We start from the raw sequence: 13,897 nt of genomic DNA on the forward strand, positions 1-13,897 counted from the left end.
TTATGTAAGATACGTGTAATTGCCTAGTAACTGTACCATCTTCTTAGCTCTTAGTATGGGAGCAAATTTTGAAACAACATAATTTATTTATCAGTTAAAACAAAATCATTGCTTTCCGTCTTTTTTTTATCGCTATAATTTTAAGCCATAATATGGATATATGAACAATAAACTACTGCAATATTCATATGCAAATGGATATATAATATAATAAAAAAATTCATAGTATTCCAGTTTAATATACATTAGACTATATGCATGCGGGTCAAATAATCCCATCAACAGTGACCTTCTCTCTTCTATAGGCATCTACAAACTCCTCGGGTTAACATCCCTAACTTCAAGATTGCATAATATTTCCGCTGTACACAAATTGTAGTACACTTTGTGCATGTAGTGCGCACAAATAAGAGTGAGACTCTCGGCGCTTGTCTAACGATGATAGTGGCGAAGAATCCAAAGTCTAGGAAGGCAGAAGTGGTGGTGTTGAGTTCTATGTTGCAACTCCATAATGTTTGGAAACCTGCAGTTCATATAAAAGTTGGATTTAGATAGTAACATCCAACCTATCAACACATTAACACATAGATTCAACTTGTGATGGACTAACCCTTTTATTTGTCCAAAGAACTCTGATAAAAGATCTCGACTCACTCTGTTAATGAAATTTCTTGTAAGGATCCTTAGTTCGCAATCTGCATAACTAAAAAAAAAACTTTCTCTAAAACAAAGGTTGGATCTTTGTGTAGTGTTGTTGCATTTGAGGACCTTTAGTAATGTATCAACTAATATGGAGAATTCACATGGAATAATCTCCAAGTAAAACACTAACAAAAATAAGATATGCTTTGTATAGTACTGACACATCTTAGAACCTATACTAATAGGATACTTGGTGAAATAGAATTCTTGGCGTAGCGCACCGCATTTGTATTTTATAGCAACATATTGTGATGGTATGTTAGTATCCAATGAGGTTAATATCTACATATCTCATCGTGTTTGGACAGCATATATGCTGTTTAACCTTTAAAAATTGGAAGGAAATTCAGACCTGATAAAAACATAATTGGCATTGCCCATAGCTCTGGAATTGGTAAATTATATTCAATAAGTAAATTTGATTGATTGGGTAAAGTATGAAGCACAGTTGCAAAAGTGATTACAGTTCGGACATGACAAAATTAAATGATACAATTAATAGTAGTACACATGGTGATAACTCTATCGGAGTCAAGTCCTAAGCATTGATTTGACTTGTGGAAGACGTTGAAAGGAATTGAAATGATCCTGAAACTTTGGACACATTGGTCAGGTGTAACTGGTGCCTGGTTCCTGTTCAATATTACTTGATAACTTCGGAAAGGGCAAAGGTAACGGTTGGGCTCCAAAGCGTATTTGCATCATGTGTATGATACGCGTCTGTCAACTAAAGTCATTTAAGATTGCTTGAGAAATTCAGGTATAGGCATTTAACGTCTCAAGTAACAATCAAATTAAGTATTATAACATCACTTACTCTCCAATCGTCGGTGGTGTCAGTTTCTGGGTTAGCGTGCGAGTGTTAAAGAGTAACGAGGAACTGATCTATTTGGCACCCCACGCAGGTCCAGCGTTTTTCAAGACTGGACTATTGTCATCAGGATCTCCTAAACAATCTCATTTTTGATAATAGGGTTGGTAAACAACATACTTGCCTCGACCCCCAGTCCAATTCACGCTCACCAAGTTGGTATCTAATTAGAAATCTCTGCAATTTAAAACTAAATATCAAATGACAAACACATTAATATGCTCGGAAACTTTTGATTGTGAATCATTATGCATGACGAATTATTGTTTTCAAAATGCAATACTTTGTAACCTGATAAAGTTTTCAGACCACTGGAAAATATCCAGCTAGAGTGTTCACTTCGAATAACACAAATGAATCAAGGAGCTGATCTGTTGGCAACGCCTAAGTATTTTTTGTTCCAGGCCAACAACAGATAACACCCTTAGAAGGGGTCTCACCAACCTAGAGAAAGAAACAATGAAAGCATTTGATGTAACAGAAAACTGCCCAAATGTCACCTTATAAGCTAACATATATATTAGAGTTTTCTAACTTATGGGAGTACCATTAAATGGAACACTGCCCAAAACTTGGATTGATAAGACACCAACATTTTCCTCGCAAATCAGGGCGATGCAATAAGGTATGTTTCCCTGTAAGTGTGATGTGTAGACCATAACTGGCTCCACGGAGGCAAACCTGACACACCCACATTGATCTTTGGCTAAGGATGGCAGTGTAATTTTAAAGAATATTTGGTAGCACAATAGATAAGTCCAAAACACAAACCTGGTATGTCCTCTGCCAAGAATGGCCACAAGGCACGAAGAGCGATTATATTATCTCGAAGCAATATCACTCTGTCCGGCCTTGTCCAAGCACTCTGCCTTCAGCAGGAGTTCAAAAGGTAAAAGAAGGAATCAACCCTTTCAACCTATTTCTCAAACCAGTAAAAATCATTCATAATAGTGACTTTAGTGTAAAGGGATACCATAATAGATGTAAAGGGATGGTTCCTCAAAGATACACTACCATGGCTGCCTATGTTAACACTGTAAGCATTGCATGCCAACTCACGTTAGAAGGGTTGGATAGCAAAAGCTAAAAACAACCAATGCCAATACCCTAGCCTAACATCTAAGCATTAAAAACTTTAGAACTGCAAGGTAAATGTCAATTGACTCAATTCTTTTTTAATCAAAGAAATAAAAAATAGTGATAGATAACTCGAACACAATATGTTGTCCATTTGGCAAATGACGCTATTTGCACAATGGTGGCAAAGATTCCAGGACAAACTTTTGTTTTTTGGGGAAACAGGCCCCAACAATTGATCTAGTCCCTCCCAGCTTCATTTTACTATTATTTTTTTTATTATAGTCAACTACTAATATACGACCAACACTATCGAGTTCAACATGGTATTAAGCGCAAAATACAGACACGGAAGAGTTAGAAGGTAAACTATATGTTCGCATACTTACATTTTTTTCTTTTGTCATGAACGTCCAATCCATATATGTACTGCATAATTGCACTGAAAAGATTCCACACACAACACACCAACCACAAAACTTCAAGCAACATTGATGCATCAGAAAAATTTAGTACTAAATCTAAAGTTTCAAGTTAAATATGGGCAATTCTAGTAACCAAATGGACTTTTATTTCCAGTAACAATTTGTTCTTTCAAATCACTCCACCTTTAGTTCCTTTGTTGATCGGCAACAAACCTAGCACCAAATATTAATAAAAACTCCAATACCATGAACATTGACAAATAATTGTAGGTAGAAAAGAATTATAGATTCAAAAGTATTGCCAAACCTACAAAATTTGTGTTGCTTGGACCAAGGATACGTACCCTCATATGGCGATTACTCTCAACTAGTTTGACATGTATAGAGTTGATCGACAGCCAACCCCAATGCCTAATATTAAAAACCTTAATATGCAAAGCGAAAAAGGACGGTCTATAAGGCGGTTGCATATGCTAGAAGAAGGATATCATTGTAATAATGCATACTTTTTGCAAACAGGTTAATCATCACAAGCGACAAAGAGATCGCAAACTTCACATGAAAAGCAAGGAATCCATACCTATACCTTGAAAGGTGATAGTAAGTTATGCAAGTAACGTTACCAATAGACCACCATAAGATCACTCCAAGTTATCCTTCATTATGAGGTCTCGCATTTGGAGGGAATAGTAACTGTAAACACACTACAGCAGCCAAAAACCTATTTTCAAAAATTAAGTTCAAACAAATTGTCAATGGAAGGAAGAAAAAAGAGAAGGAAGAAACCTTTTAACAGTGAACAACCATTATTCAATTCATGTGTAAGGGCCCCAAACCACAATTACATCCAAAAATTAAGGATTTAAGAAAGACAATAATCCAAAAAAAAGGTGACTAACAAAACAATTATTCTGATTTAATAAATTTACTGCTCTAGAAGGAAGAATTATACTGAAAAATGGTATCAAGATAGCCAAAGAAAGTATGATGATCACAGAGATATCAAGTTGAATAAAGTGAATCACACACCTTTTCCTAATGGGGTAACAAATGAACTCCTCCTCTCTAAACCAAGTTAACCCACGATAGCAGATGAACTATATAGGAATATTAAGCCCACAACTCGGTTGAAATTGTGAACCCTTCAGGGGATTTGCAAATTGATATGCTAATCTTAAATGTGAACCTTTTATGTGAGCTAAAACGTGTTATTCGGCATGGAGACCACTCTTGATAAAAGGTGTTTTTTTTAAAAATTCAACAATATTAAAAACCAATCAGTTATTGAACAACATCAACATATGAAACCATTGAACCCACATTAACACGCAATATCTAATACACACCTACACATTACCGTGGATGAACCTTGAAATTCAGTCCATGCATGTACCGACTTCATAAATCATGCATTTAGAAAAGAAAAAATAAAATCTCATGCAATATATAATGATACTTGCACACAAAAGAAAGGTAAGCAAGTCAAAGTAGTATAGGTGAGAACAAAATTGATAAAACAAATAATACCTAGATTGAAAAGCTTGAGTGGACCAAAAAATAAGCTGAACCCGAACTCTGATAGTTGACCCCAAAAAAAAATGTTTAAAACTTTCATGCTAGGTATGTGGAATATTATAGAGGTTGTGGTTAACTTAAGAGATTGATTATGCAAAATCATACCTTGCACATGCCGTCAAATCCCTACCACCAAGGGGAAATCAGAATACAATGAGCGCATGATGCTGTAGAGGCTTTGATGTGACATCATCCCTAATTATATTATGATTAAGTGGTTGCCTAAATCAATTTCAGCAAAAGCATTAACCTCATCAAAATTAATCCCGGAATTTTCTTGATCACCAAAAGCCGGTCCGAAAGGTGTTCACTTCTCGTGCTTGTTTCTAATTATCCTAACCACAACCTCTATATACCTTCCGTTAACTTCCAATGTGAAACAGTACAACCTTGTCAGTAACATAAGGGTATTCACAGCTTCATCTCAGAACAAAAGAAAAAAAAAGATTTACAGAGAGAAACCACTTAACTGCAGAAAAGGTAAACAGAAAACTGGAATATGAAACCACCTGAAAACGGAGAGGCAAACCATATGAAATGCAGTACACAACCTGACCTAAATTGTAGTATAAGCTGAGACAAACCACGATGGCTATTAGATAATGAACAAATTAATTTACGCCAATCAATATCAGACTAATAATTTAAAATATTTGTTAAGTGTTGTTCTATAAGAAATTACCATTCTTGAGAATGTTAGACTAAGTTTGCCAACCATTTATAAATTATGTAAAAGTAATATGACGGTAATGCATATATCCTACTCCTTGCTAATCCATTTTCTACACCACAAGTATGAACCCTTTCTTACCTTTAACGTTTAGCGGCTCAAAGTACGCAAGTAAGCATTCTAATTTTATTTGATGGTCAAATAACAAACAACAACAATGCATATAAAAAGAAAAAAACATCAATCCCCATTAAAAGGTCACCTTTGTGACGATTTCGTGAAGCTATACCTGTTGCAAAAAAGAATTTAATCTATAGATGAGAGAAATGGGCGCATAAGAGAAAGACGGCTGGTTTGCAAGCAATTAAATCCGGTATATATAAATGGGAATAAATTCGATATTAATGTGAAGGCGTAACTCGCGAACAATTTAATAGCGGTGTGATTACATGCCTAGTAGAACACCTAAATTAAACTGGCCTACATTAGAAAGTTGCATAAGAGATTCCATCTGTTCCACATATACCCTCATTTCTACTGTACTGGTATGGTAGTTACAATCCTTAGGATTCATACATAGATGTTTGGTGTATGCAAAAGGGAAAAGTAAGAGATAAATTGTAGCATATGGTACATGAAAAAAAAAACAAAGGGAAAAAAAATGGAACAAAACAATTAACATATAACTGATATAAAAAATAAATCAAAGTTAGATCTGGAAGCACCAAACCACGAAACGAAACAGATAGTGCCGAAAAAAAAAGAGAAACACTAAGACACCAGCAAAAAAAAAGCATAAAGAGGCACACTTCTCAAATAGTATCCAAATCCCTCATGTTAAGAACACACAATAAAAGAAATAGAGTTAAGACAATGTATTGATTCTGCAGCCATGGATGTCTCCTGCAATGTAGAAAGGGTGAAAACATTGTCACACACGGACTTTTGATTTTATGCTTCATGTAGATTTTTTTTTAATAAACAAAATAAATAAATTTTTAAATTACAACATCCAAGAGTGTTGTGTTGTACATTCACCTTGAACTATGTTATTTTTTTTTTGATGGCTGCATCTCGGAGTTTAATTCTTTGCCTGGATCAGCTTCTTCAACAACATCAACAGCTGACTCCACAGATGCATCTTGGTTTCCCTAAGGTTGTGTAAAATAGTTAAATGTGATTTTAGTAAAACAAATTTGTTATCCTACCAAAAAGACTCGAATGAAACTACCTGCTCATCCAATTGATAATCGATGACAGCTTGGTCAGGGTAAACTTTCTCAATGGTAAACGATTCAAACCCTTCCTTTGCACTGAACTCAATAATTTGCACTTGGAAAATGTAAGAGCGACCTTCAAGTTTCCTTGGTTCAATTTGAACCGCTTTGGGCCCTCGGTCCTGTTATTTGGATAAGAATGGGTAATTTAGACAAATGACCTTCATTTTAAAAATAGACGGAAGTAATGTGGTTTTTTAATTAGCTTGCCTTATGGATAATTTCTAATTCTTCAACTGACTTCTTAGCCAAGTGTTCAACATGTTTTTTGAAAGCCACAAAAGTGGTAATGTCCGAGAAATCATTAACAACAAATCGAAGCTTGTACCTGTTTAGATGTTAGAATGTGTATAGGCAAGAAGTAGATATACATATAGTTCCTATTTTGTACTCGATTGAAATAAAACAACAAAAAACATATATTTAACTCACCTTGGACAGGGTGTCTTGGGTTCAGTCTGAGCAATCGTTTTCATACAACGCTTGCAACAGTTGTAGTACCAATTAGTATTGTATACTTTGTCTATAATGGCACTACAAGTATAACTTGATCCCTACATAAGAAAGAATGGATTATATTTTGAGCAAAAGGTATACACATTCATATATGAAAGAAAAAAATTAGCATATACCTTATATGATTGATCTCTTCCCATTTCCTTCAATTCACCTATGGTAACTCTCCTGTCTCTAAGTAGTGCTTCTCCAGATAGATTTTCAGCAGGGCCCTCAAGCTCGACTAATATGTTTGCAGCTTCAAAGCTAGTGGGCAACAATAAAAATGACAGTAGGACTCGATATGTGTATAGGACAATATAGCCAAGGAATGGTAGTAAACCATATACACAAACCAATTAAAGGGAGAGGAAATTGTCCCAAATGTCATTGTAGTTGATTACAACACATTCATTTGTTATATAAACGAAAATAGTTTACGTTCATCTACAACAGTTATATGTTGTGACAGTTTTGTCCTATATATCAACTTATTTTTATTTCCATAACCTTTTTTTTAATGCGGTATGAAAGAACAAATGCAAATATGTTAGATAAATATGCTAAACTCACCTGCGCTTGTATTCAGTGACAACATGGATATCTAGGTTGACATAGATCTTTGTACCACTAACAGATGAAAGGGTAATCTTGTCTACAACAAAAGACATATTAAAACTGCATCGGCTTAGAATAGAATTTAAGATTAATTAATTTTCAATAACAATTCAAATTGCGAACACTGTAAATGTATTATTACCTTGATAATCCCTTGTAGCCAGCGAAGTGGCTATAATGATCACATTCTGTTGTGTTAGTATGCCATCCGGAATCGATCTGACCAGATCACCCCATAAAGTAATGGTCACTTCAGCGCGCCTAAAGGTTGAATAAACTTGATTAGGTTACAACAACATGTTTGTTTGTTTAAATTGATATATAAAGGGTCTACTAACTTCTGATCCATGAGTACTATCTCCTTTAAAACTGATCCATTTTTTGTTTTCAGGTGCCGACTTTTTCAACACACCAATCACATCTGCTTGTTTAAATAAATATAAGGTTAGATCTTTGATCATTTTCAGTTAACTTTAAGATACGGTTTAATTTAATAGGGAAGTAAAATGGAGAGGGAATATTTAAGCATAAGGTTGTGATTGATTACTTGATAGAAGAGTTTTATGTTTCGCTTTTTTTGGCACCGTGTTATACTCAATGAAATTGAAGTTGTATCTTGCGATTTCAGCCCCCCCTTCATCAGCTGACTGTATCAATGTTTCTGGTTTCAATTTTATTACAAAGGGATGCACCACTAGGCGATAGGTCGTTGCTAACACCACGTCAAATCTCTCAATGACGTAGATGTTGCCCTCTTCCAACAAAGCTCCTTTTGCAAATTTGTCAAATTCTTTAAAATCCTTCGATTCCAATTTAGCATGTATGTGGGTTCCCTAGCAAGAAGGGGGAAAAATCAGTGGTAAATTTTGAATGATTGCAAAACAAACGCGGTTGATTACCTTAGCATCTAATAGCAGAAAGTCTCTACTTAAAGACCTCTTTGTTGTTATTCCAGTGGATTGACTCTCACATTCTGGTCAGACGAACTTTTATTTTCAATTTGGTTGTGCCAGTACGAAGCGTGGAAAGGTGTTGGAATTCTGTTGTTGCCATTGAGGTATTCCTACAAAACAACCATATTGAATGTACGAAAGAAATTCAGCGGAAATCTTAAACACACACTTTCAAAGAAAGAGCATCTAGATTACATAAGAAAAAAGAATATAATCATCTAATAGTGCCATAGAAGAAAGTTTTGATTGCGCATAAGGCGAAGACTAATATGATTGAGAGGAAAATAATAACATGGTATGTGTATAGGACGTATACATGACATAGGATGTTAGTGGGCACAATGGGACCGGATGCGGTATAGCTGGGGGAGCCAGGTCGCACCAGATCAGATCCGCGGTATCTCAACCGTTCAGAATCCGCTGCTTGAGACATGGAGTGATGGAGGGCGGAACCTTAACTGCAGGGTAACTGCCGCGACACGTGGAAAGAGGAGAGATCATGGAAGAGAAAAGATATAAAAGAGAGATAGAGAGAGAAAAGAAAGGGAAAAAAAAAAAAAGATCGAGAGAGAGACGAGTGAGATTGGTGGTTGTAATATTAGTTCATACATTTTGGCGCCGTCTGTGGGGAGAGAAGAAAATGGCTACGGTAATAAAGAGAGGAGTAGGAAGACCTAAGAAAGGACCAATCAGAGAAACCATTGAGGAAGTAGAGAGTGCTGGGATGGGAGTGGTAGGAGAAGAAGAAGTATCAGATGTGGCGGCAGACGCCACCAGACTCTTACAGGAGGAGATAGTTAGGTTAAGAGAGGAGAATGACGAGTTGAGAAAGGAGAGGGAGATTACAGGGGTGGAACGGGCGAGGGGGAACCAAAGGCGGTGAAGCGGAAGGGGAGAATATAGAGTGCCCACTACCGGACGCCGAACCAACGGTGGGCATTACTTTAGGGGTGGTTCAGGGCTATGATTGAGAAAGATCGAAGAAGTGAATCGGGTAGCGAAAGAGTGATCCGAGGCTAAAGACGAGAAAGAGGTGGCTAGCCTCAACAAAAATTTGGCGGATTCAATATGGAATTCGAAGTTCCTAAGAGGTTTTCTCAGCCTAGGTTTGAAGCGGTATGATGGGAAAGGAGACCCCTAATCGATCATTTGCATCATTTTCGCAACGGCCGATGCCGTTATGGCAAGAGAATAAGTATGATGGACTACGTTGTATGATGTTCCGGCCAGCCTTAAGGGGAGCCTGACCGATTTGGTATTATCGGTTGGCTTCGCGAAGCATAAAAGGGTTCGAAGAGCTGGAACGCGCCTTCGTTGATCACTTCATTCACCAGAAGAGAAGAGTGGTTGATATCGCGGCCCTCTTTAACATAAAGCAAAGAGCCGCGGAGTCATTGAGGGAGTTTTTATGCAGATTCAAGGAGGAGACGCTGAGAGTGGAAAACCTGGATGAACATACGGCGGTCATAGCCTTCCAGCATGGTTTGAGATCGGGGACCAGAGTTCATGAGTCTGTGTCTAAGATTGAAATTACTACATTGCATGCCCTATACCCGAAGGTAGAGAAGTATATACGATATGAGGATATAATGCAGAGAACTGCTAAGGAACAGAAGAGGTCGGAAAGGCGGTCACGCGGGGAGGTTGAGAGAAAGATGATCGAAGGGGTAAAGGTAGAGTAGAGGACATAGAAAGAGGATCTTACAGAGGGGAGAAGCGAGGGCCAGAGAGAACACTTGATCGGGGAAAAAGAGAGGTGCGAGAGAGAAGGCCATACCGCGAAATGGAGCAGACTCCTCTTAACCGACCATTAGAGGAGATCTTGGCTCTCATTAAGGAGCACCAAAATTTTGAGGGGCCGCGAAGTATCCCAAGAGAGATAGAAGGGAAACCATTTTGCGAGTATCATCAAACCAAACCATGCCACGAGCGAATGTTATGCCTTGAAATGGTTAGTAGAGAGGATGATTGAAAAAGGAATGCTCGAGAGAGTTTGTCGCGAGAGGTCGCGTCAAGCCGATAGAGTGCCAACCGCCAGAATTTTGGGTAACGATCAATGTCATCTTTAGTGGAGAGACTGGGGAGGAATGCCCACAGGGACAAGGTAAGGAAGGCGACAAGCCTCGGAAGCGGGGTTAATGAGGTGGTGAGTGTACCGCTGGTTAGTTAGTGGAGCGCGATGGTCGAAGGATCATTATGTTCACCCCAAAAGATTTGGAGCCGATAATTACACCGCATGAGGACGCCTTGGTAATCACCATAGCAATGGGGAATTATCTAGTTCGAAGGGTGTTAATAGACTGCGGCAGTTCGGTTGATTTATTATTTAAAGGGGCCATGGAGGAGATGAACATCGACAGCAGCCAGTTGAAAGTTCCCCAAACCAACTTGTATGGGTTCAACGACGGCAGTATGACCGAGCCCATAGGGGAAGTTACGCTGCCAGTGACTGCAGGCCCGTCGACGGTATTCACTAGATTCATGGTGGTGGACACTGCGTCGCAGTATAATGCAATTTTAGGAAGAAAATGGATTCACGAAATGAAAGCCATTCCATCGTCATATTACCAAGTGATCCGCTTCCTACCAATGGGGAACATATGAAATCAGGGGAGATCAAGTGGCGTATGAGTAACATCCAACGGATCACGCGGTGAAGAGTTTAGATTCGAGGTACAATGAAAGGGTCAAAGACAGGAACCGGGAGTTTCATAGCGATTCTTAGTGAAGCGGCGATGACAAAAGGGTGTGAATCGCCGCCGTTGGGACCAAAGACATTGGATGCGATTGAAGTAGTGAACTTAGGAGAAGTTGAAGAGAAATTTACATCCATAGGACTTTGATTTGCCGAAGAATGGAAAAAAAACTAGTGCGATTCTTGACAGAAAATTCAAGTGTGTTCGCGTGGGCTTATTGAGGATATCGAGGGTTTAGACCCGAGTTTGCATGCCACCATTTACATATGAATGAAAATGCAAGCGGTTAGACAGAAAATGAGAAGTTTCGTCCCAAATATGCCGAGGCTATTCGCGAAGAAGTGGCACGATTGAAAGGGGCGGAATAATAAGGGAGGTCGAATAATACGGAGAATGGTTGTCTAACGTAGTCGCGGTCCGCGAAAAAAGAATGGTAAGGTCGGGATGTGTGTTGACTTCACGGATGTGAACAAGGAGTGCCCAAAGGATTGTTACCCGATGCGCCGCGAAAGTGGACGAAGCTGGGTGGACGTAACGGCGAGGGTTCAAAGTGTTCTCTTTCATGGACGCGTCCATGGGATATAATCAGGTCGCGATGCACGGCCCGGATCAGGAAAAGACCACTTTCGTGGTAGAGGGGGGCACATACTGTTACACCAGGATGCCCTTTGGTTTAAAAAATGCAGGGGCGACTTTCCAGAGATTAGGAGAAAGAATGTTTCAAGGGAAGATTAGGAAGGGGATGGAGATATATATTGATGATATGGTGGAAAAGAGTATGTCGGAAGAGGAACACTTGGAAGGTCTGCAGGAAACTTTTCATATACTACAGTCACATAAACTGAAACTCAACCCTGAGAAGTGTACTTTTGGGGTAACTTCCGGAAAGTTCTTGGGTTATATAGTTACACACCGCGGTATAGAGGCAAATCCTGAACAGATCAGATCACTGATAGAAATGCCGTCCCCTCAGAATGTGAAAGAGGTGCAAAGCTTAGCAGGGAGAGTCGCGGCACTTAATCGATTCATTTCGAAGTCCTCGGATAAATGTCGACCTCTATATCGATTATTAAGGAAATCACAAGACTTCAATTGGACCGCGGAATGTGAAGAAGCCTTCCAAGAGTTGAAGAGTTATCTAGGGAAAGCACCTTTATTATCGCGACGGGACGAGGGAAAAACTATATCTGTATTTGGGAGTTTGGAGCACGCGGTGAGTTCGGTCTTGGTGTGGCGTGGTTGACAAAGTAGAAAAAGCGGTGTATTTTCAAAGCAAGACCATGTTAGAAGCAGAGACCCCGTCTGGCCGATTGAAATACGCTTTGGCTTTGGTATTTTCTGCCTTAAAGTTAAAGCCTTATTTTGAGGCACACTCAGTGGTTGTCGTAACAAATTTGCCTCTCAAGCAAGCCTTGAGGGCAGAGAAGTCAGGAAGAATGCTAAAATGGGCGGTAATGCTGAGTTGCTATGAAATTCATTACCAAGTCAGAACTGCAGAAAAGGCACAAGCAATGGCGGAGGTATTGGCAGAGTTCCCAGCCGAGGACCCAACGTGGGGTGAGGAGATGGTAATGGATCACGAAGGAGAGATTAACCACGACCCCTTGGACCCATGGGATGAACGGAATGGATGGAGAGTTTTCGCAGATGGCTCGCCACGGATCTGAGGAACGGAATAGGGCGTAGTCCACGGTGACCCGAGGAGAATACTAAATTTTGGAATTGTCAATGAAACTAGGGTTCGCAGCTTCAAACAATGAATCAGAGTATGAAGCTGTGATAGCAGGATTAGATTTGGCACAGGACCTTGGCGTGAGAGAATTATCTGTTTTCTCTGATTCTAACCTGGTGGTGTGCCAGGTGAACGGGGGTTTTGTGGCTCGCTGCCCGAGGATGGCAAGATACCTGGAGGTCTTACAAAGGAAAGCGAGCAAATTCAGTAAGATCAAATTTACTCATTTGAATCGCGGAGAAAATCGACATGCCGATGCATTAGCTTATGTTGCGGCGGTATTACCAGGATCAGAGGGGCGATCAATTGAAATAAGGGTGTTGGACAAGCCAAGTACCGCGGAAGGGGACTATGTTTGTCTCACCACCGAGATTGATACTGACTGGATAGCGCCCATCAAAACTTTCCTGCTGGGGATGGAAATTGAAAACACACAGGAAAGGCGTAGAATGGAACAGATGAGCCAAAGATACACTCTATTAGACGGGAGCCTATATAAGAGAAGTTTCGGTGGACCTATGCTAAAATGCATAGGGCCGCGGCATGTTCAGGAACTGCTGGCAGAAGTGCATGAAGGAGATTGTGGAAGTCATTCCGCGGGGCGAACAACCACACACCGATTGCTCTCCCAGGGATACTTTTGGCCACACATGAAGAGATGCCCGCGAGTACGCCAAAAAATGCGCCAAAATGCCGAGGTTTGCAACCACCGATTCATCGCGCCGGCTGAAATGTTACACAGTGTACTCGCGCCGCTCGCAATGTGGGCAATGGATATAGTTGGGCGCTTCAATGGCAAGCGGTAA

The 13,897-nt window shown here is 39.4% G+C and overlaps 1 protein-coding gene across 1 annotated transcript; it reads left to right on the plus strand.

Annotated features, from left to right (window-relative positions):
• Nucleotides 1–13,087: 13,087 nt before the first annotated feature.
• On the plus strand, nt 13,088–13,897 carry LOC147486059 (uncharacterized). The gene has a single exon (XM_086573635.1). The coding sequence runs from the start codon at nt 13,088–13,090 to the stop codon at nt 13,895–13,897; it is 810 nt and encodes a 269-aa protein (XP_086429761.1).

The sequence above is a fragment of the Coptis chinensis genome, chromosome 7 (assembly GCF_015680905.1).
Source record: "Coptis chinensis isolate HL-2020 chromosome 7, ASM1568090v1, whole genome shotgun sequence".
Classification (NCBI taxonomy): Eukaryota; Viridiplantae; Streptophyta; class Magnoliopsida; order Ranunculales; family Ranunculaceae; genus Coptis; species Coptis chinensis.

Excerpts from the sequence above, each read along its gene's own strand:
- LOC147486059 (XM_086573635.1), top strand. The coding sequence starts at position 13,088 with ATGAAACTAGGGTTCGCAGCTTCAAACAATGAATCAGAGTATGAAGCT.